A 22,529-nucleotide genomic window follows, 5' to 3' on the forward strand; every position below is an offset into this window, starting at 1 on the left:
GTGATGTTTATGTTCTAGGTGTCTGCCATGAAGTGTGGTCTGTTGCCCATCTCACCAGAGGCTCTGTCCCTGGGTGAGGTGGCATACCATGACTATCATGGCATACTAGTGGACGAGGAGGAGACTGTTCTCATACAGCGGAACCTTGGCCCCAGCAGCAAGGTACATTCAATTGTGTATTTTATAAGTAGCTGATAGGATACATAAGTAACGTAACGCACATCACTTGTTGTAGTAGTACTGGGTCGATCATCCAATCGACTGGAGTCGAGATCGTAGATGCCACCTTTTCCACTGGGATCATTGCTGCTCCCAGTTCTTGGAACGCAAGTCCTGTGGAGATGGTGTCAGGAAATGTGTGAGGCCTGGTTGCTGTCGTTCTGGTTTAAGATGGGATCATGAAAAAGACTAGAACTCAAACACTCACCTGCTCTGATATTGGAGTATGTGAGTGTGCGGGTTATATTCTTTTTTTAATTTCATATCATATATATATATATATATATATATGCACAGTATGAATAATAGAAGTCACCGCTGACAGAACATTTTCATATCTGCCACAAATGTCCACACAGACTCTAAAATGACATGATTAGTGAATTAATGAACTTAGATTTCATATCTTGTCCTTATGAGTATGACTCATCTCTTACTGGATTATAAACAAAACACAATAAAACAAAATACTGTGTATTTAAAACGTTATTTAAGTCTGTCTTAATGACTTACTGTAACAATTTAGTTATGAAGGACAATCAAACACAAACTGGAACTCATTCTCAATTTCATTGATGCCACAATAATTACAAATTCGCTCTACCTAGTAAAAGTACAGGTATCGTACATAAGGTAAATAGTTGACAAAGTTTCTTGTATCACCCAGGTTCTAATCCTGAGGAACCATGGCTTGGTGTCTGTAGGAGAGACCGTGGAGGAGGCCTTCTATTACATCCATAACCTGGTTACTGCCTGTGAGATCCAGGTAAGGCACACGCACACAAACAGCTCGTTATGACTCGCATCGTTATGGTTTGATGTGCATTATCATGTACTCTTATCAAAAATAGGCTCCATGTGTGTGTATGTATATATGTCTTTGAGCCATGTGTATGTATTTCATATATTTGGATGTCTATGTGTCTTTGTGTGTCTACATAATGTCCTCATGTTCCCCTCTATCGTGTGTTGTCTGTATGTCTGTCTGTACCACCCATCCCATCCTAATGACCTTCTAGGTGCGAACCTTAGCCAGTGCTGGGGGGCCAGATAACTTGGTGATGCTGGACCCAGCCAAGTACAAGTCACGCCCGCGGGTCCCTGAGCCAGCTGCTGACGGGACTCCTGGACAGCCCAAGTGGCAGATTGGGGAGCAGGAGTTTGAGGCTCTCATGAGAATGTTGGACAACCTGGTAAGAACCTACGAACATATTTCAGAGTCTATTATTCTTTGAATGAGCTCTTATCATTATTATTACTAGTCCTTACCCGTTGTGAGATATTTGCCCCCCCTTGTGGCCGTGAAGGGTACTGCGCCTGGGTGCGTTTGTAATTGACTAATACATTAATTAATAATCATTAATGTGTCAAATCGAAAAAAGGGCTTCGTTACGCCCTCCAGTGGGAGTGATTGGTGCAGGCAGTAAGGAGTTACGGCACCGTTTCTGACAGACACACACACGGACACACAGCTTGCTCTTGAGTAGAAGTGTTTTTAGAGTCCAGCCAATAGTGAATAGTGTATATCAGTTTGGCCGACATATTGGCCAGCTATTATTAGATTAGATGTTTTCGGTATTGAAAATACCTGATTAATTTTAACCACTGGTGTCCTTATTTTTGGGCATGTCATTTTAGGAAAACACACATTGTGAAGTTTGTAGTTCTGATATTCTTGATATCTTTATCTTTTCAATAATCCGGTGATCTACTCATTCTACTGTATGACTCTCCAAAAGTTGTCTCAAGACACTTTACATGTAGAGCAGAGAATCAACAGAGAGCCCTCCCTGAGCAACCAATTTTACGACTGTGCTAATGAAAAACGCCCCCCCTTAGGAAGAAACGTCAAGCAGAACCCGATTCTAGGGTGGGCGGCCATCTGCCTCGACTGTGTTGGGGAAGAGAAAGGGAGAGACAGAGAGACGATACAGGCACATACAAGTAGTAGGCGTAGCAATAGCAATAATAATAAATGAAATGGTGTAAGATAACATAATAATATAATATGGTATAACAATGATGTCAGATAATATATAGTGGTAAAATAATGTAAAGATAAAATACAGTGTAGTGAGTGAGTGATATAATATATTATAATATGGTAGCAGTCTATGGCCGTGCTCTGTGAAGAGGCCTGGTCCATGGTCACACTCTTCATAGGCTCCGTGAAGAGGCCTGGTCCACAGTCACACTCTTCATAGGCTCCGTGAAGAGGCCTGGTCCATGGTCACACTCTTCATAGGCTCCGTGAAGAGGCCTGGTCAACGGTCATACTCTTCATAGGCTCCGTGAAGAGGCCTGGTCAACGGTCACACTCTTCATAGGCTCCATGAAGAGGCCAGGTCCACGGTCACACACATTAAACAATATATTTATTGACGACATGCAGCTTCTAACCTTGTTTTTCTCGTCTCTCAGGGCTACAGGACAGGCTACCCGTACCGCTGCCCATCCCTGCGGGACAAAAACAAAAAGTACAGTGACGTGGAGATTGCTCCCTCCGCCCACGGCAGCTACTCCTACGGGGAGGACAGTGACTCAGGGGCTCGCTCCCCGCTGAAACACAGCTTCCAGCGTGGTGTGCGAGACAAGGGTCGCTGGCTCAATGCCAGTGGCCGGCCCGACGAGCCTTACGAGGACGGGCCCGACGGCGCCAGCCCCAAGTCGAAGCCTAAGGTGTGGACGAACATAACACACGATCACGTCAAACCCTTGCTGCAGTCTCTCTCGTCTGGTGTCTGCGTGCCAAGCTGTATAACCAACTGCTTGGTCTGTGCCTACCTTATTGTTCATAGTAAAGTCCTTTGCGGCTACCTACCGTTGTTCTTGGGGAAATGGGGTGGCTGGTTGTTGGCATCCTGAGGCTACGGGTGCATTGCGGAGTACGGATAGATCGTTTTATCTGTTCCTGGCGTTCTCTTGAACGCTCTCTCCTTCGTGAAGATATTTAAATGATACTGTAGCAATGTCGGCATGTAGCCATGTTGCTGATATAACCATGCTTTTTCAAACCAGTTGTAGACTTGAGATTTTACAGATCTTTCTGTACGTTTCAGTAAATGTTCCTCTGTGTTAGCCTGTTACTGGAATTTTCCCTCTTCTACACTGACTACTAACCTTCCTACCATATCTATCTCAAACACTTTTTTCTGAGATAGTTCCCCTGTCTTTACACTGATCTCCTAACCTAAAGCTTCCGGATGCCAGGCCAGCTGCCCGCTGCATGCCATGTCGCATGATTAGTAGTGAAATGCTCTGTTGGTGGTCTTCCCAGAGGAGTGAGTGGCAGGAGTGTGGCATGAGTCCCTTGTGTGTTATGGCAGGTGTTTGTCGCTAACTACACTACTGCTTTACAGATTACACACACAAACTCTTGTTTTATATCTGTTTTCTGTGCATCTTTAATTTAACTTTGTTTATAAGGAAATATTTCGGTTAAAGCATCTATGCCAGGAAAGTATATCAAGGTTCTAGCATAGTGTCCTATAAATAAAATTGGCTACTAGGAGAGCCGACTGGCAGACATCAGCCCTATGACTCAAGACATCACTATAAGCGAACCCTATATGCCCATATACTGTATAGGCAGGACCAAGGCAGACAGACCATAACAGGACCAAGGCAGACCATAACAGGACCAAGGCAGACCATAACAGGACCAAGGCAGACCATAACAGGACCAAGGCAGACCATAACAGCGGGCATGGTCTTCTGGTTTCCCATAGAGTTTTACAAAAGTATTTATATCAATTATATCAAGCCATCCAGGTGACCATAAAACTGTTGATTCTGTGGAATATTTAATTATATGATGATATACTACATTTAATAAATACCCTTTGTTTAGAGGTTTCCATTTTAAAAGAAGAATCACAAAATCAAGGTCATGATAATTTGTAAATCTCTATGGGAAAAATGAATGGCCGATTTTTCAGTGGAACCAGAAAACCATGCCCACTGCTATGCCCTACATAGGAAAAAATGAATATCCAGTTGTCCACAACCGCCGATCCATGTCCAATTGCCCATATATGGGCATGCCAATCTATGGGCATATACTGATGACAATATCAGGACTGACATAAGTGACACAGACGGGTACTCTGACAACATGTCTGCGTTCACACTGACACTGACATTATTCCAAGATGCAAAGCTACAAGCGTATTTGTAGCTTTGTATCTTTTTAGCTGAAGTTGAAACTAGCTTGACTCGTAGCTTGGTATCTTTTGTAGTTGCTACAAACATCGGATGCATCTTTGTATCTTCATGTCTCTGGCTTCCATTGCCAATGAATGGTGGACTTGGGACTGTATCTTTGCACTGTGAACACAGCATATGACTCAGACATTGGTCGGCTCGGCAGTGCGATGTAGGTGTGAGGGCACGGCCCGAATCTCTAGTTTGATACATTGAGTGAATATTGAAGCAAAATCTATTATAATTGAATATTCAGCTATTTGCACATTTTCTAAAAGTTTAAAGTCTTATGAGAACAGAGAAAGGTGGCTTGTTGTTGGTTACCTAAAATATATTGGACATCTGTTACAAAGATGCCTTATATTTGTACACAAGGGCAATTATAGAAGCGCTTTGAAATGACTTCCACAACAGAGTCATGCAGCCGGCTTTTTGACTCTTTCCTTCCAAATACCTGCAGCTATTATTAGTTGTACGTACGTTTGAATTGCCCATATTTTGGTTTCTCCCGTTTTATATCAGTTTGAATCTAAAGATTATTTCAAACAACCTCCTCCCTCCCCCCAAACCCCCCAGAAGGTGTACGCCTGCATGAATGATTTGCATAAATCAAGGGAAAAAAGAAAGAAAAATGAAAGATTTGATCTGACTTTTGAATCAATTATCTCCTGTTGGGAAAGTAGGAAGTGTTGTGTTGTGAGACTCTTTCTCAGTGAGTATATCGTGCATACATGTTCATCCCATCCTCATTCTAGCCCCTTGGTTTGGCACTTAACGGCTTAGCTTCAAATAGGACCAAGAATGTACCCATAAGCTTAATGCTTCTTACTGCGTATTACAAAAAATATATATCCTAAAATTGCATGAGAGCAAAATATTGTGTTAATATTATATTCACACGCTGCTCATTCAGTTACATTTGTATAAGATAATGGGTGCAGAATTTGTTTCTTTTTTTGTTTTCAAGCTGAGCATTACCGGGTTAATACATTTATTTGTCCCTTCTAGTTTTTGTCAAACTAAACCTGGACTTTTGGTGGGTTTTGGTTAGATATCTTTGGTCATGTGATCAGATTAAGAGGAACATTTTAATTAGACAGGGAAAGTTTCATCATCTGTTTGGAATGAAACGATGGGACTTTAGTTCCATAGAGGACAAGTGTCTTGGGCTGTGTTTCTCTCTCTCTTCAGTCATCCTTTTTGTTAATTGTCCTGTATTAGCCTGGGAAATGACTTTGGTGATGCCAGCTCACCCCTCCCTCACTGCCACACTCGCTTCGTAAGCAAGCCCCCCATCGTCTCACCTACTTCCCCTCTCCTCTCCCCACGCATCCCTCACCCCTCTGTCTCCCCTGTCTTCACTTTGTCATTTGTTTAGGTTTTACAATTATGTGACTTTTTTGAGTTGATTTCTCAGTGTTCTCTACTATTTTTAGTTCCTGGTTTTGAGTTGTAGTAATGGTATATCAATGATGATGGAAATGTCAATGGTTTTTACTTATGTCAGGTTCGCTATTCTCCACAGTACTGGTGAGGGTGATTCCAAACCTGATATTGACAGACAGAAACCTTAATTTTTTATTTTTTTTCCAGAAAAAACATGGCCTTGTTTTATTGTTTTGTACTCGGTCGTATGACCGTTGTATGTATTGTTAAATCAACAGCTATTTTTTTAAAACTCACCTGTAGTGTAATGGCATGTGCCATTTAGGTTTAACCAATGAAAATAATTAACAAAAGCTTGTGGCTAAATAATAACTATATCCATTGGAACACATTACATTTATTGTATTGTTTACATTTCCCTAAACGTAATTGTTTTGGACATACAAGGTTTCCGCCCGTCAGTGAACATACCATGGGGGCCAGTGTTGGTGTTGAATCACACAAATGTGACAATGAGCAAATCACATGTTTGATACATGCGTCCTAGCCACCCCTTACACATCTGTACATTTACATGCATCCCATAGGGTTCAGAAAACATGCATTTGATACCTGCATTACTGCAGAACAATCCATGCCGTCTAATATCAACCTTTCTAAGTTTCTATCGGTCACTGAAGCATTCAAAGATGTAAGCAATCGAGTAGAATGGCTTCATTTTCAAATGGATATCTCCATACACAGCTATGGCCCTTCCCCATCTTTGTAACAGGAAGCGCATCATCATTGGTTCACTGCATTTGGGCCCAAACTGCCATTTGAATCCTTTTTTACAGCCATCCAAAAATTCTCCATTTCAGTTTGACAAGCATGATTCTTCTTGTATTGTAACGCCTGCATTTTTTGTTCTTGGGCTTCCATGTTGTTTTGTCCTTTACGGGTATGTTTTCTAGTTTTAGTTTTTAACACTTGTTGTCATGTTTACAGTGGACTAAGGAGGATGGGCTTCGCCAGGCTGCTGTAGCCAATCAGTTCATCCCGATGAATACCAACGCGAAAGACGTTCAGGAGATGAGAAATAAGGTAGGGCAGCTTTCTGATATTTGAAATGTTGGATTATTATCAGAGTTGACCTTCATTTGGCTTGCGAAATTCCCTTGTAGTAAATCGTGATAGCTGATGTCTGTCACTTTATTTCTGAAGATTTCCCCGTTCTGTCTGTTCTCACAGTAAATGGTGCATTTATAATAGTACCTTTATCCAATGTCCTTTACATTAGATTTGTCTGTGTGCCGTCCCTCACAACACCCATTTTCATTTTCTGCCTGCAGATCCGAGAGCAGAATCTCCAGGACATAAAGACAGCGGGACCCCAGTCTCAGTTGCTGTGTGCTGGCTCCGTTGTGGAACGTGTCTATACCCAGGTCAGCCTTTACAAACATAATATACACCCATCTGCCACAGGACTAGCTGCTTCCCAGACACAATTAACTAGACCTCCAACATATCTAGTTGAATGCTTAAATGGTTTGGTCCTGTTTTTTTTTTTAGCCCCTCCAATGCATGGCTGTCATAGGCCAGCCAACTTCCAGTACATCTAGTACATCTAGTAATAAATTATAAATTCATTTTTTCAATGAGAATATCAACATACTCCCAAAAATATCGGCACCCCTCACTTCACATAAGTGTGATTTTTATTATATTAGTTATGGGTCACTTTGTATTGGTTTGTCAATATCTATGACATATTTGTAAAGGTATTCTAAGCAAGCGTTAAAATGCCTCATCATATATTCAGCCCAGGTCAAGCATCAGCTGTATCAGCCCTGTACGTACATCGGTTGTGGTACTATTCTTTGTGGTAAAACATGTCCTGTATTGCACCCCAGACCGTGGGGGGACATCCAGTGGTGGAAAAAGTACTCAAATATCAAAAGTATCAATACCCGGAATTCAAAATGTACTTGAGAAAAAGTACGAAAGTATTGGCATCAAAATAAGCACCGAATGTAGAAAGTACTCATTATGCAAAGTGTCCAATTCCTTTTTTTTTTTTTTTTTTTTTTTATCCCACGATTTTGCAACATTTTTTTCATGCAGTGTCAATTGTCTAATGTAATGCTGGGCTTCCTCTGCCAACCTGAGGGGGCAGAGCATCCTTCTATGCATGAGGAGTCCAAGCTGCTTCTTTTCACCTGACGGGGGGGAATTTCCCTGGCCAGACGTAGCATGTGGAGTTTAGAGACCAGGAAAGTGTCTCATTCCATGTTTTCAAATGTATAAAAATCTTTTGAAAATAGCAGAACTACAATGCGACACATTGTTAGCTTGTAAACCGGCTACTTTCAAATTGCCAAAATGTATATAGGGCTGAATTGGTTAATGTATGTTTTATCTACAAAGTAACTAACTAAAGTTTTCAAATTAATGTGGAAGGTCGCGGTTCGATCCCCGGCCGGGTCATACCAAAGACTGTACAAATGGGACCCAATGCCTCCCTGCTTGGCACTCGCCATCAATGGGTTGGATTGGGGGGGTCAAATAAAATGATTACCGGGCTCATATGCAGAGAACAAATTTCACTGCTGTAACGTGTGTGACAAATCGTACGACTTTAGGGGAATAAATGTATAATATTTGCCTCTGACATGTAATGGAGTCGAAGTATTGGAAATACTCAAAGTAAATTTACTTAGTTACTTTACACAACTGGTGAGGTCTGTAACTGTGGCATTATTCTTTGACTGCAGAGAGTGTCACTGTGGCAGGTGAGTAGTACTTCTATGTACTGTGGGAGACATGTGACTTCATGCTGCAGGTTGCGTCCACTGCCCTTCCTTGATTTCGCTGTTCATCTTTTTAAAGTGCATTTTTGTCTTCTCTTTGATTTGTCATTAAGAGACGAGAAACGGTGTTATTTGTTTTCATTTTGGTCTTGTACAACTTGCACCTAAATCCCCTATACTGTACACCTCTCCTAAAGTCTTTTCTCTGTACAGTGCACTCAAACAAGACTGGGTCTAATAATGTGGCTTCCATGTGGCTTCCATCTTGTGGATCAGTCTATGACGTCAGTCATCTATGACATTGTTTCCCAAACAGTGGGTCGGGACCCATTTGTGGGTCATGGACCAATTGTTATGGGTCACGGTTCGAGTAAAAAAGAGAGATTTAAAAAACGAAATTAAATTAAAATAAATACATTTATAAAAAAGGATTTGTGAAAATAGCTTTTTTCACTAGTTTGGATCCGGGGCAAACGTCCAATCTCTCTTTTGGGTCTCGCCCTGAAATGTTTGGGAACCACTGCTCTATGATGTATGACACCTGCAAGGTTTCTGTCCGATTTGACCGACCAATATTTCCAAAAATATATAAAACCGCTGATCGGTTCCAGCCTAAAGCTAACCCGGACAGACAAACAGACACAAACACACGCAGACCCTCTTCTAGCTGGATGGCTCACCCCCAACAGAGCCACAAAATAACAAATCCATATCTAAATTGTAAAAAAAAAGAAAATCCACATTTAGCCTATTTTAAAATCACAGTGCAAAAAGGATTACAGACTTTGCATTTGGCTTTTTGAGTTCCAGTTTTGCATGATATGCTGTTGCATAACATTGTTCTTCCTGGGGTATTCATTCAGATTGAGATTGCTGCTGCTTGGACATTGCATCTCTGAATCCATCTGAATGAGGGCAGACATCAGCAATTTGGATATTTTGCTTTAAATTTGCATCTTGCATCAATATGACTCAAATGTGCTTATTAGAACATGATTTAACACCTGATTATCATGAACCGTAGGGAGGCATAATAATGGTGAATAACTAGTGCCCCCCTGTGCGTGCAGTATGTCAATGTAACTCATTAGCTTGAATGTTTGTCTGATCATTCCATCTCCAGCCCCCGACCTTTGTTTCAAGACGACTGCCCTATATTTTACTTTTGCACGTGTGTGTGTGTGTGTGTGTGTGTGTGTGTGTGTGTGTGTGTGTGTGTGTGTGTGTGTGTGTGTGTGTGAGAGAAAGTGAGAGGAGGGAGAATATTGAGCGCATGAATACCTACTAGAGAAGAAGTAATTTGAATATTGTGGCTGTCAGGTGGAAACCTTGTATGTCCAAAACCGTTGCTTTTCAGGAAATGGCCTGTGTTCCAATGGATACAATGTGATTATTAAGTCTAAATGTTTATTATAAAACCCACAGACAGACTTAAAAGTCGTAAAAATCCGATCTACAACCTCTAGTTGGGTTATTTTTGCTACTTTTGCGTGACACTCCATTGCATGAGGAAGTAGAGCGTTAATCAACGCTAAACATTGAAATATGGAGATACAAGGTTTCGTCGACGATGTGTCAGTGTTTAAGAGCTGGGTTTACCGTTGCAGGATGCCCCTCTGTCTGACTCTACGGACACTATTGATGGCCTTGATGTGTCCGAGGGTTCCTATAGCCCCGCTAAGTCTTTTAGAAAGGTATTTATTTACTACTCCCTCCCTTCTAGTGCATCCCTGCCGAAGGTGGTGCTTTAAGCCAGGTCTTCTCAACCTGTGGGTCGCCAAATTATTTCGGGGGGGGGGGGGGGGGGGTCTGACAGATTGTTTTTTCTATGTAAGCCAGAAGAGCTTATTGCTAATACAGAGCATATGGTTTTGCTTTGTGTACCAATCAAACCAAGATTGAATCCACCTGTTGTGTTCCAAAACCATGACAATTATATCTGGTTTCAGTATTTATTTATGATGTATTTTCTTTATTGGTTAAGAGTATTGTAGCCTTCAATTTGTATTGGAGGGGGGGGGGGGGGGTCGTGAGACTTGGCCAAAGTATTTTTTAGGTTTCCCCAGCCCAAAAGGTTGAGAACCTCTGCTTTAAGCCACTGTTTCTCAACCAGTGGTTCTCGGACCATGGAATGATTACAGGTGGTTTAACAAATATATTGTACCTTTTGCGTTTCATTCCCAAAAAAAGTCAATCGAATGAAATAAAATTGATTTTAACTAATGGGTAATGGTAGTGACGGGTAAAGAATATCTCTACTATTTATGGCTTGATATAATTTGTTACAATTTCAGTGTACCGGTGTACAATCTATTATAAATCTGACTTTAATCCTTGTCATCATAACATATTACTAGTCCATACCCGTCTGGTGGGGATATGAGCACCCAACGTATTTGGGTTATGCACTGTGCAGAGTATATGAGTGACTGAATGCAACTTTGTTCAGGGTTGTCCTGGTGCTTGCATGTAAGAATTGTCGGAGCACCAGAAGAAATGTAGGAGAACCCAGTAAAATGTAAGGAGCAGCAATATTTAATGTAATAAAAACAATATAACATGAGCAATGGGCTATATGCACACAGAATAACTCTTCCTACTTCCGGGCCGGACCCCTTCCCTACTTCCTTCACTGACATGTAACATAAACACATTCAGAACCAAATGGGCACCCTGACTCTGTTTGACCAGAATGGAACAGAGCCTTCATCAGTATCTGTAACACCTGTGAAGGAAGTAGGGAAGGGGCCCAAGTTCTTTCCAAAATGGCGTGTATGCATAGAGGCCATTGGTGGAAGTAGCCTTGCTGTCAGGGTGTGTTTGGGGAAAAGTCCATTGGACGTGCAATTGTAGATTAATTTGTTGAACCCACGGAGAGCCATGGGGTTGGTTGGTCCATGGGGGCAGTTCAAAAATGGTTGAGAACCACTGCTTTAAGCACTGAATACTTGCTCATGCGTCATGAAATATACAGTTAAATCACCGCTTCTGGTGGTGATTCTGTATTCATAGAACCGTTCATTCGTAGAAACATTCCCCAGTTCTGACGCAGCAGCAGCACAAATGGCAGCATTCACACCGTGGCCATTTTGTGCTTACATCATACTCAGGCAGGGGGGAGGGGGGCCGGGGCCACCCTGCCCCAGCACAAATTATCATATTCACATGCCGGCCATTTTCCTCTTACCTCATATTCGTCGTGGGGACCCCCGCACCCCATACCCATAGTAGAGCTAAGCTATAATATATCTAGAGAACGGATTGAGGAGCGACAGCCCCGCCCCCCACTCACTCAATGGAAGTTGCTCAGTGCTGTTTTGAAGCACCTGGAAGGACGACGAAGTCTTCCGGGAAGTACCCCTCGAGCGTTGATATGATTGGTTGGCTCCTATCATAGTACCCCTCGCGCTGTTCTTGTGGTACCTCTGTGTCACGTCCTACGTCACGATTCATTCATAAGTTTAACCTTGATTGACCGTAACATCTTTATGAATGTCCTGTGTGTTAATTGGGCTATAGAATTGTCTATGCTGAATTGGTTGATAATGTTTGTATTCATGTACAGCCTTTAATCTGATAATGGTATGTTTGGCAATTGTAGAATGCTCAACGGTTTATTTTATTTTAACTTTTTTATCCTTTATTTGTATGACTTGAACATATTCCATGTCTAAGATTTCTACATCTGTCTCATGCTGTCCCCTTTTGTTCTATCCTCTGTGTCTCCTGTAGGGGGAGCTGGTGACGGCCTCCAAGGCCATCATCGAGAAGGAATACCAACCCAGGGTGATCGTCAGCAAGAAAGGTCCCAACCCCTTCACTAAGGTCAATGACCAGGAAATGGAGGACTATTACAAAGAGGTGGAGCAGAAACAGAAAGGGAATGAAGGTAAACGAGACTATTAGTAAAGTCTCACTCGCAAAGTAGAATGCTGTTCTCCAACCGTTGCTTTTGATGTTTAGAATCAGAACAGGACACAGTGGCAGGTTGTCCGGATATGTTGGCTGTTTTACCTTAACCCATTTAGACCTGAGTTCAAAAATAGCTAAATTATAACTGGTTTAAAACACCAAAAGGGGTTCCCGCTCAAAATGGGTTAAACTAGGATTAGAATAGGACATACAATAGAGCTGAAATGGAACATTTATGTAACATTTTAAGAACATATCTACGGTGTATTACTTCCTGCAATACCAAATATGAATACTAACCCCACCCCATCACTGTGATTGGCTGAGACAGGCGCAGCTCCTGCCCACCGTTGTGTTCGGCTTGCTTATATTGTTTCACTCTGAAATAATTCACAGTACGGAAGTTAGACACAAAATAACCATTTCAGCTCGTCTGTCAAAGCCAATTTGGCTATGTATATCTGTAGGAATAAAATAATGTGGATAGTATACTAGTTATTATTATTATTAGTAGTAGTAGTAGTTAGTTACTAGGTCTAGTTAGTGGTAGTAGTTCTTGTTGGGTAATAGCTTAACATTAGTTGGTCATATAACCCTTTTAATAGAATTATACGGTAGGTCTGCCAAAGTGTGTTGCCCCTATGTAAACACAAAGTCCCCCCCTTAGTGCAGAGACAGGACGCTGATCAGAAGGTGGATTCAATCACTAGCGGCGACATGCCGCCTGCCGAGCCAGAGGAGCCCACCAGTAGAAAAGCATCCGTTTCCAATGCCACTGGAAACGCCTCCGTGTCCACCCACACACCTCAACCGCAGCAAGAAGCTTCCGATTCGGAGAAGCCTCCCTTGCCGGTTGCCCCTTCCAGTACCCCGGCCTCTGTGGAGGTCTCCTCTCCCGGGGCTGACGTAGCCCAAGAGAACGTAGTAGACACTCCCCAGAGTCCTGGAGACCAGGGTCAGAGAACGCCAGAGTCCCCCCACAAGGAGTTCCACTGCGCCGTACTGGAAGCTCTCACCAGAAAGCAGTCGGTGGGAGAGGAAGTTGAGGCCTGCCAGGCTTCAGGTACTCCATGTGAAGCGTTAGTCATGTTCAGCTTTGGTCCTCCGCTTCCCTTCCTCCCTGTCCCAGCCCTGGACCTGAACTACCTCCTGCTGCACTGGGATGTCTGGGGATCCCCTGCCTGTTGTATCCTCTCCTTTTTCTTGGGCTTTTGGAGTTTGCTGTCGTTTTGATTTACCACCCGCGGTGCAAACACCCTCCAACCAGCAGTTGAATCTCCAAAGTGTTTGCTTGATTTGCTTCCCCATCGACTCGCTTCGTGTCCTCCTCAAAAAGCATTAAGGGGGAGAGTATTTGAGGCGCATATCTACTCAAATATTCTTCTCCAGTTTGATTGGATGAGGAGAGAGGATAGGGAGAGGTAAAGCAAAAGCAACTACATTTTGAGATTGAAGTCACTCCCTGTTTCCCTTGGATACCCCCTTCACTTAAATATGAAACCTGTTTCTTTTAATAATGGAGCCTTAATTGTGTTTTATAGCAGTCAAAAGATTGCAGAATGTTATGGGTTGATTTGAACAAGTGGTGTCATATTTTTCCTGCTAATCTATCATGGACATGTATTCATTGTCATCCTCTTTGATGTGGTATAGGAGGGGTGGAAATGCTTGTTGGTGTAGTTTCAAATTAACTATTTTCTCTACATGTCCAAATCAAGCCTCGTCTTCTTGGATGCAAAATTACTGACACAAAAACGGATCTGAAAAGCTTGATTCTTGGGTTTCTTTGGGTGTGTTTTGAGATGTTTTGAAAGGTGGACTTAACTCCTGGGCTATACTTTTGTGTGTAAAAAGTTTGTCGCACCCAATTAAGGCTTGCTCCTCCATTTTGTGTTATCTCTCTCCATTTCCTTTTTTTTACCTTGTTGGGATCTAATGAGTGGCAATATGTTTAATACCAGAATTTGTTTGGTTTTAATCCCTCAAACATATTTAGCCTCTGTCAACCCACTTTTCAAATTCTTTTGAAAACATACAATCTACAAGCTCATGCGACGTTTTCGAATACCCAAGTATATAATTGGGCTTAAGAAAGTGTTTAAAAAGCCCATTTGTGTAGTGATTTCTTGTGTTTATTTTTATTTTTATTGTGGGTAGGCAGTTTCTTATCGTTTGTTCTTGTTGACCTCTCAGAACCAGAGCAGCAAGTGGAGCCTGAAGAGGAGGTCAAAGGTCAAAGCCCCACTCGCACACCTCCGAGTACGCCAGTGAGAGCGGAAGAAGAAGAAGAAGGTAGGTTGATCTGAGGACATCTATGGCCTGGTCTGGCTCTTCCTTGATTTCCCAGGTCCTCTGGCATGGTGGTCCATCTGCTTCTTGGTCTGGTTGTTTGTGGTGGTCTGGTCTTTAACAAAACTACTCCAGGTGCTGTGCTGTGTTTTAAGTAATAACAGGCCAAGAGGATTTATTTGTATAAGGAGAGATTGGGAAAAGCACAGGCTTATATATATTCCAATTCTTCACAAATACAGACAAAGCGGACAATAAAAGAAATAAAACAATCCGTCAATACCATCAAGTAAGTAGTTTAGTTTGTTCTGTATAATACATCATAACCAACCATACAAACCATGATGACACAATATTACATATAGCTCAAAGGGTTACAGATCGAACAATCACCTCAATATCGTTATAAGGTATAGTGACTCCAATGAATGCAACAGAATGACAAACCATATTTAAGTCCTCCAGGGTCTTTTTTTTTTTTTAGCTTCCCTTCTTGGTCTTTATTACTATTGGATTACACCTAATGCAATAAATGCATATTATTATATCATTCATGATGATACGACTGTCCCTGAAAGAGCTTGGAGAATAGCTTGATATGGCCTATACATAAATAATAATAATCGTTGATGTCGGGCAGAAACCTAATATCTCCATAAAACGTTTTCTTTTTTTTTGTTATATCCTACTTTATCATACAAGAGTGTGATAAAGTCTATGAGTGCCGCACAAAAGTAGTGAAAATAGCAGATGTACAAGCTCACAATGTGAGCTTGTACACAGTCTTTTCACTATTTAAAAACGTTTTTTTAAATATAAAGTCTTTGGACATACGAGATTTCCACCCCGACAGCAACGTAATGTATTATCTGTGCCACGGAAATGTTTTTGCACTTAACCCTGTATACGTCATCCAAGCTATTAGTCGGTATCAACCAGGTGTAATCTAATAACAGAAACGTTGTTAAAGTTTTGTGTCTGTGTACGGTTTCTTCTCTACCACTTCACTTCCATTCTCCATCTTTTTGGGGGGTGATTTCTTAAGAATGGTACTTTCTATACATTCTTTATTTCTCCTGATCTTTGGTGGTTTGGACTCTATTTCACGTTTTTATAATTTATTTTAATTAATTTTAACACGGTGGCTGTGGTGGTTTGACCTGCATAGACATTTGTTTCTACTTGTGCTTTTTTTCCTTCTTTGTGGCTGCGTTTACAAATCAGGAGATGGAATTACAAAAGAGTACCTGTTGCCATAGTAAGTACGTACTGTTCCACTCTCCTCCTCACCCTCTCACCTCCATGTTTTCTGTTGGACCATTAACCCTTCCCTTGCATGGCTGCTCAGTGCTCTTCACTAACCCCACGGGCTGGGTGGGGGTCCTCGATCCCCCCCCCCAGTCTCTGACTGACTTCTCAATCTGTTTCCTGGTGTTGATGGGGGTTGTTTCAGATCCCCTCCTTTCCCGGCGATCCCCGTATGATGACGTTGCACAATGAAATATCTGATGTACGAGGCCGAGTTCACAGCGTGCCTTAGAGCTGGTAGATCGGGCCATAGTCAGTCAGTGCTTTGCCTTCATTCACTATCACTGTGTGCTGTGAAAATGGCTTCCTCTGTGAATGCAAATTCATAATCAGAAAAGGGAGATGTATTTTCCAAATTACACGACTTGCTTTTACCGCCTATGAAAGTTATAAGTTGGGGATAACTTTTAACGTGAGGCCTAAATCACATCGATTAATGGTGTGCTATACAGTCCCAACCTGGGCAGGAGTGGAGTAATCTGAAACAAATCTCACAACCCAAGCTGTTGTGTAACCTCGCTTTTCTTCCTGGCGTCGACCTGACTGGTCAAATTAAACCCACGCGTATTGTGCATAACACACATCTTTACCGGTCTACATGAAAACCTACAACTCTGTCTCAAAATGTGAAAATGTGTTGATGTTTCCTTTTCAGATGAGGCCTTTAACAGGTACATCAATGCTTTTACTGGCGTGTGGCTTTAGAACCAAACTTGCTCTTTTGGCTTTGCTGAGAAAATGCTGTTGGTTTAGCTTTAATGGTTACGGCAGCGGAGCTTGGCTGTGTGATGTGTAGTTTGGATTTTGTCTGTGTGACATACCTTTTTTTTCTGAGGCACATGCGGCGTTGGGTAATTAAAACAAACTATGCTTTCGTAAGTATTTTAACCACTTATTTCCTTTATACTTAGTAAACTAACTAATACTTAGTTGACCAGGCTCTATAGTTGGTGCGCTTCCCCCCCACCCTACAAAATGTGTCTTTGGCAAAAATAGCTGATCTACAAGCTCTCAACGTGTTGCATTGCGACGCTTTGTGAGCTTGTAGAGCTGCTATTTTTAGAGAATTAACCCCAAATAGAGAGACAATGCTTCAAGTGGTTAACAAGGTGTTTGGCTACATGACGGAGCATGACAGGGAGTTTTGGGCAATCATTTGTCTGCAAGACAAACAATTAACTGAGCGAGTTGTTTTGCAAATGACTTTGCAGTGCGTGCCGTGATTGTATATGTGGTGGTTTGGATGCGTCTCACTAGGTCTTTTGGATGTGTCGAGTTGTATTTTGACAACTTGAAGATCTTTTGCATCTGCTGTGTTTTAATCTGTTGGCTGTGGTGCACTTTAAATATCACATAAAATCCAGATTCATATTAAGTCATTCATTCAGACAACTGTATTATATTATACATGACCACATTTGAAAATCAGAAATTCATTTTAAATACTCATCAATATATTAAAAAACATATTGTATGGAATCATTAATTCAGCTAAATTGATCATATAAATATAGAAAGAAATAGATTACTTTGCATTTATTCATATTATCCAGTGTTCTACCATGGCCACAAAGGATTCACATTTGTAATTGGTGGGAGGGTGTGCATTAATTCCGCTCCCATTTAAAATGTGTAATAACTGTATTAATGGTTATTTGAGCTACCATAGGTATAGTTGCAACACAAATCTAGTAAAGTAGAAGTTGTGTCTATTTATTGCCAAGTGATTTTAGCTAGTGCTATCCATGACTCAGACAGCTTGTACCAGGTTGCTTGTTTGATCTCTTGGCCAGGGCTCACTTGTAAAAGAAATGGCATTATCAGTGTGACTCACCTGGTAATATAATAATGGTAAAATAATAATAAATGGTACAAAGTATGTAAGGTTACTACGTAGGGAACATATTGCCTCAAATAAGAAAAAGAAACGACTTCATATTTTAACCTTTGCACATGGCCATGCTAGTATAAGACGAGGTCATACAAAGATTTTGGGTAACCAGTAACCATTATACTTCTTTTCCTTAAATAGTATACTTTTTATATTAAAGGCACCTTGGTAATCTATTCCAAAATCTATGTCTAGGCTTATGATGCACTCTTTGGCACCGTTTAATATCACCTCTGAAAATGTAAGTTTAGATGCTAGCACATCTAATTGCATTCATGGAATTAAAATTAACATTACTTCCAGATGAAGTGCATTATGTTCTTTGACCTGCATGATTCATGTAGTAATGAGTTTATCTACTCACAGAACATAGATTATCTGGCCTCTAAACTCAAACTTTACTTTAATAATTTGTTTTGTTTGTACACAGGGTGCAAATGAACACGAGAACAGTGCTCATTAAGTTTGCCCTGCATAAGTGAAGGTAAAATAAACCAATGCTGTGTGTGCACCAGCACGCATGATGAATCAGATATATCATGTTATAAAGTCATAAAGAGACATTAATGCAGACTATGGACAAAAGAAAGAAATGTAGCTTATTTTTCATAGGATATTTATTGGTGTGGAATGGCTATTTAAGAGTGTTTGTTTTGTTTATTCTATGTAGTTCTTGTTCTATGTTTTCTTGTTACTTTGGATGTTTGTGCTGAGAATGTGGAATGGCCACACTTGTTAGTTGTTGAAGATTGCATATTAAAGAATAGGTAATGTATGTATATGTGAACATGTTAAGTGCAGTGGGTCTCAAGCTGGGGTCAGGTACCCTCAGGGTTCCTTGTGGAGGGTTCCAAATTGACCCATGCAGGTCTGTCAGACTTATGAGGGTCCTTGAAATGAAGACTTTTGAAAACCGATATATTATGGCTAGTGGTGTTACTACGGAGTCTGCTGTCACAAGTGGAATACTAAAACCAAGACAGATGTTTTGATTTAAAAAGTGACATGAAGTTGTGGAGATAAGTAAGTAAGGGTAAGTGTTTAGTAGCTTCATTGGTAGACCGATAGACAGATAAGTAGTACTAGTCCACCCTCTCCTTTGGCTGCACCAGTGCCATATGCGAGTGCGACTCCAAAAGGATTTGAACTAACTAGCCCTCTGCCATGTCCCTCTACAGAATCCTTGCCGGAGCAGACCTTTAAGGACGAGAGCGACGCAGCCACCCTGAGGCAGACCCTCCCAGACCTGACCCCTGACGACCCCTCCGACGCCCCTGCACTTCCTGCCGAAGACTCCGCCCCCGACACCGTTGCCACGGAAACGGCCGAGGGGGAGGAGGCAGTCGACACCGGCGAACAGGAGGGCGACGAGTCCCCGAGCAAATCGCCCTCCAAGAAGAAGAAGAAATTCCGCACGCCTTCCTTCCTAAAGAAAAACAAAAAGAAAGAATCGTAGAGTGGTCCTCAAGGCCTGGCCTTTTCATCTCTTTAATTAGTTTTATTTCCGTCTGCTCACCATTGTACCCTTTGAGCAAACCACACTCACACATGTTGAAATGTATATGCTTTCTTCTTTTTTTTTTTTTTTTTTTTCTATGGCAGTGGTTCTCAAATGTTTTAATTTCATGGACCCCTGTAACTCTGAGGGTGTTGAGCCACATGGACCCGTAAAGGTCCATTTGTACACTCTGAGTTACAGACCTGCAAGGATCCGTTTTGATGCCCCTCAAGGAAACTTGAGGGTCCCTGGACCCCACTTTGAGAACCACTGGTCTATTATGGCATATTAACTTGTTTTGCGTTTGCCAATTTTATATGCAGTGTAAAAAGGGTCAGTTGCTTCAAGGTTCTAATGAGCAGTGGCTTTTAGTGGTGAGTGAGAGATGCATTCTGTCTTGTCCAGTTTCCACTGCTTTTTATGCATGCCAGCTACTAGGAGCCCATACACTTGATGTGAGATTTAGGTTTTTATTGCCCTCATATTTTTTTTTAATAATATTACTTAAACTGTTGGTAACCACTAGAATGTATCGGGATTGTAAACGCGTAAAAAAGTAAAGTGTCTTTAAAAGTCAAAAAGGAAATGCAAAAAGAAGCTTTTGTCCTGTCATTTAACTGGTGGCAATTTATGATGGTGATGACTACCAAATTACTTATTTTATATCTCATTGGATTAAGTTAATGTGAGCAGATCGATGAATGCTTGTACACATATTTGTTGTTTCATATTTTCCACACTGGTATCTCAGTGACTTGGGTGACCGTAACATCTTTCACCCACGATCAGTAGGTGAAGCCACCCGGGCCGTGGCATAGTTGGAGCTGCAATCTGTCCTAGCCAGGATTCTAAGCCGGGTCCCCCACGTGAGATCCACAATTGTTGTGACCGTCGAGCAATACAACCAGTAATGGTCCTACCCAGCCTACAGGGTCCAAGTGTCTCAATAGAAGAGCAGGTACACCTTGTGTAAATTATATTTATACTTTACCACACAGATTGGTTAAAATTAACAAACATAAAAAATTATTGCAGCTTTAAGTCACATTTATGCTGTGTACATTGCTCTAGTCTAGATGTCAACATCACATGGAAGGTGTTTTACAATTTCAGAGATTCCTTCAAATTGCAGTTATTCTGCCCAGCAGAATAACTGCAATTAGTATTTTCATGCCCAACATTGCAACGTGTGTGAAGTGTGATGATGATTCTAGGTGAAACGGCGTTTATGTTTAAAGTTTTCAGTGCAGTAGCACACAATGCTGTTCAATATGAAGGAATGTGTTCAAGATTCTCTTGAATTAAACATGTCCCCTATTCCTTTGAAGTCCTCTGAGCTTGGTTCAGCATCTCTTGGACCCCACATCCTTCCCCTTGACAACATGCATGTCTCATATTGGGCCTGTACTAACATTTCTTTTGTTTAATTTTGTTGTAGAATATGAAATCTAGCTATATAGCAAACAAGCCATTATGACTTGCTGTGAGAGAGCACTGCGAACCCGGTTTATTTTGAACCCTTTAAAATCCCAATGCTAACAGCTCTGTCAGTACAGTATATCAAAGTTACTAAACACATGTAACTGATTCAATCACTATTCCAATGGTGTATGACAGAACATATTACAACCACTCATTCATTATGGAGTTTCCTGTGAAAATCACTGCAGACAAAATGAACCTCAATAAATTGCACAAAAGACACTACTATGAACGATTTATTTTTCTGCCACGTGCAACCTCTGGCATAAGTGAAAGAGATGAGTGTGCAAAGTTGCTGGGCATTAAAATTGAACGCAGACGTCAACCCCGGATATGCATAAAACATTTTGGGCCCATATGATTTACTTGCCGTCCGTATTTGGGCATATTGTAGGCGAACATTATCAAGATGATGATCTACAAACTCACAACTTCAGTGGTTAAGCCAGCCTCTGCCGATCACGGTCAGTGAATTCCCCTGGGCCACAGTGAATGAAGTCGGTCATAAATCCGGTATTTAGAATCTATTAGGCCTTGTGGGAAGTACCACCTAATAATGGGATGATTGATCAAACCTGGACAATGTTAAGGTGCATGTATACAAACTACATGCAAGCCTGAGAGAGTCTGATTCATCAAGGACCGTATACAGTCCTTGTATATAACAATGCTTTGAGCTTGTATTGTTTATGTATCGATATAAGACGGTAACATACATCCTAATTTTAATTTTGTGCTAATAATACTAAGGTTCCTTATAGTCATGGTTTTCATTTGAGTCATCCAGATTCACAGTTATTGCGGATTATAGTATTCTCTGAAGTGAATCCCATTTAAATGTGTTACATCATTATACCATATATATAGTTAATACCACCACCTCTTCTTTCATGGTTCTGTTTCTTTTTCATTTGTGAATAAACATTACCTTGAAAAGTATGCTTAAACGGAGTGCAGGTACCTTATTTCTACTTATTAGTGGACATTAGTAGTTATCTGAAATGCAATCATTGCATCTTTTGGTTGGTTGATTGAATATATATACCGGTGTATATATATTGTGTGTGTGTGTGTGTGTGTGTGTGTGTGTGTGTTTGTGTGTGTGTGTACATTAAACACTCCAGCCCTATATACATTTTGGCCATTTGAAAATAACAGATCTACAAATTGTGAGCTCACAATGCATTGTGAGCTCACAATTTTTACACATTTGAAAACTTAAATGGGACATTCTGCATAGCGAGTACTTTCTACTCTTGGTACTTAAGGTAGGCCTACATTTTGATGCCAATACCTTTGTACTCTTTTACTCAAGTATACATTTAAAACTGGACATTTACTTCGCAGGAGTTCCCACCCCAAGCACTTTTAAAAGTTAAATATTGGCTAACTTCAGAGGGTAGCAGAGTAATGATGTAAGTAGCTCCTTTGTTTTTATTATTGGCTTTTGTTAGAACAATGTGGAGTATGTTAGTCAATGTCTGTCGATTTATGTATGGGAACCACAGTGGTAATAAGTGACTTCTTTTTTAACCTTCAATTGACTTTAACC

At 41.1% G+C, this 22,529-nt stretch overlaps 1 protein-coding gene across 17 annotated transcripts in view; it reads left to right on the forward strand.

Moving 5' to 3' along the window:
• Nucleotides 1-21,924, forward strand: part of add1 (adducin 1 (alpha)) — a 39,846-nt gene extending 17,922 nt beyond the window's left edge. The window contains exons 7-18 of one of the 17 annotated variants that reach the window (XM_083794428.1): nt 19-162; nt 887-985; nt 1,239-1,412; nt 2,641-2,898; nt 6,796-6,891; nt 7,140-7,232; nt 12,330-12,486; nt 13,177-13,572; nt 14,703-14,801; nt 16,762-16,777; nt 18,428-18,481; nt 19,176-19,314. In XM_083794428.1, coding sequence (XP_083650554.1) covers nt 19-162; nt 887-985; nt 1,239-1,412; nt 2,641-2,898; nt 6,796-6,891; nt 7,140-7,232; nt 12,330-12,486; nt 13,177-13,572; nt 14,703-14,801; nt 16,762-16,777; nt 18,428-18,479 — 1,584 coding nt within the window. In that variant the 3' untranslated portion in view covers nt 18,480-18,481; nt 19,176-19,314. Of the gene's footprint in view, nt 1-18; nt 163-886; nt 986-1,238; nt 1,413-2,640; nt 2,899-6,795; nt 6,892-7,139; nt 7,233-12,329; nt 12,487-13,176; nt 13,573-14,702; nt 14,802-16,022; nt 16,061-16,759; nt 16,778-18,427; nt 18,482-19,173 lie in introns of all 17 variants that reach the window. The other 16 variants (XM_083794429.1, XM_083794430.1, XM_083794431.1 and 13 more) reach the window with 16 other exon arrangements.
• The last annotated feature ends 605 nt before the right edge of the window (nt 21,925-22,529 follow it).

Source organism: Protomyctophum parallelum (genome assembly GCF_964188405.1).
Source record: "Protomyctophum parallelum genome assembly, chromosome: 21".
NCBI classification, from domain to species: Eukaryota; Metazoa; Chordata; class Actinopteri; order Myctophiformes; family Myctophidae; genus Protomyctophum; species Protomyctophum parallelum.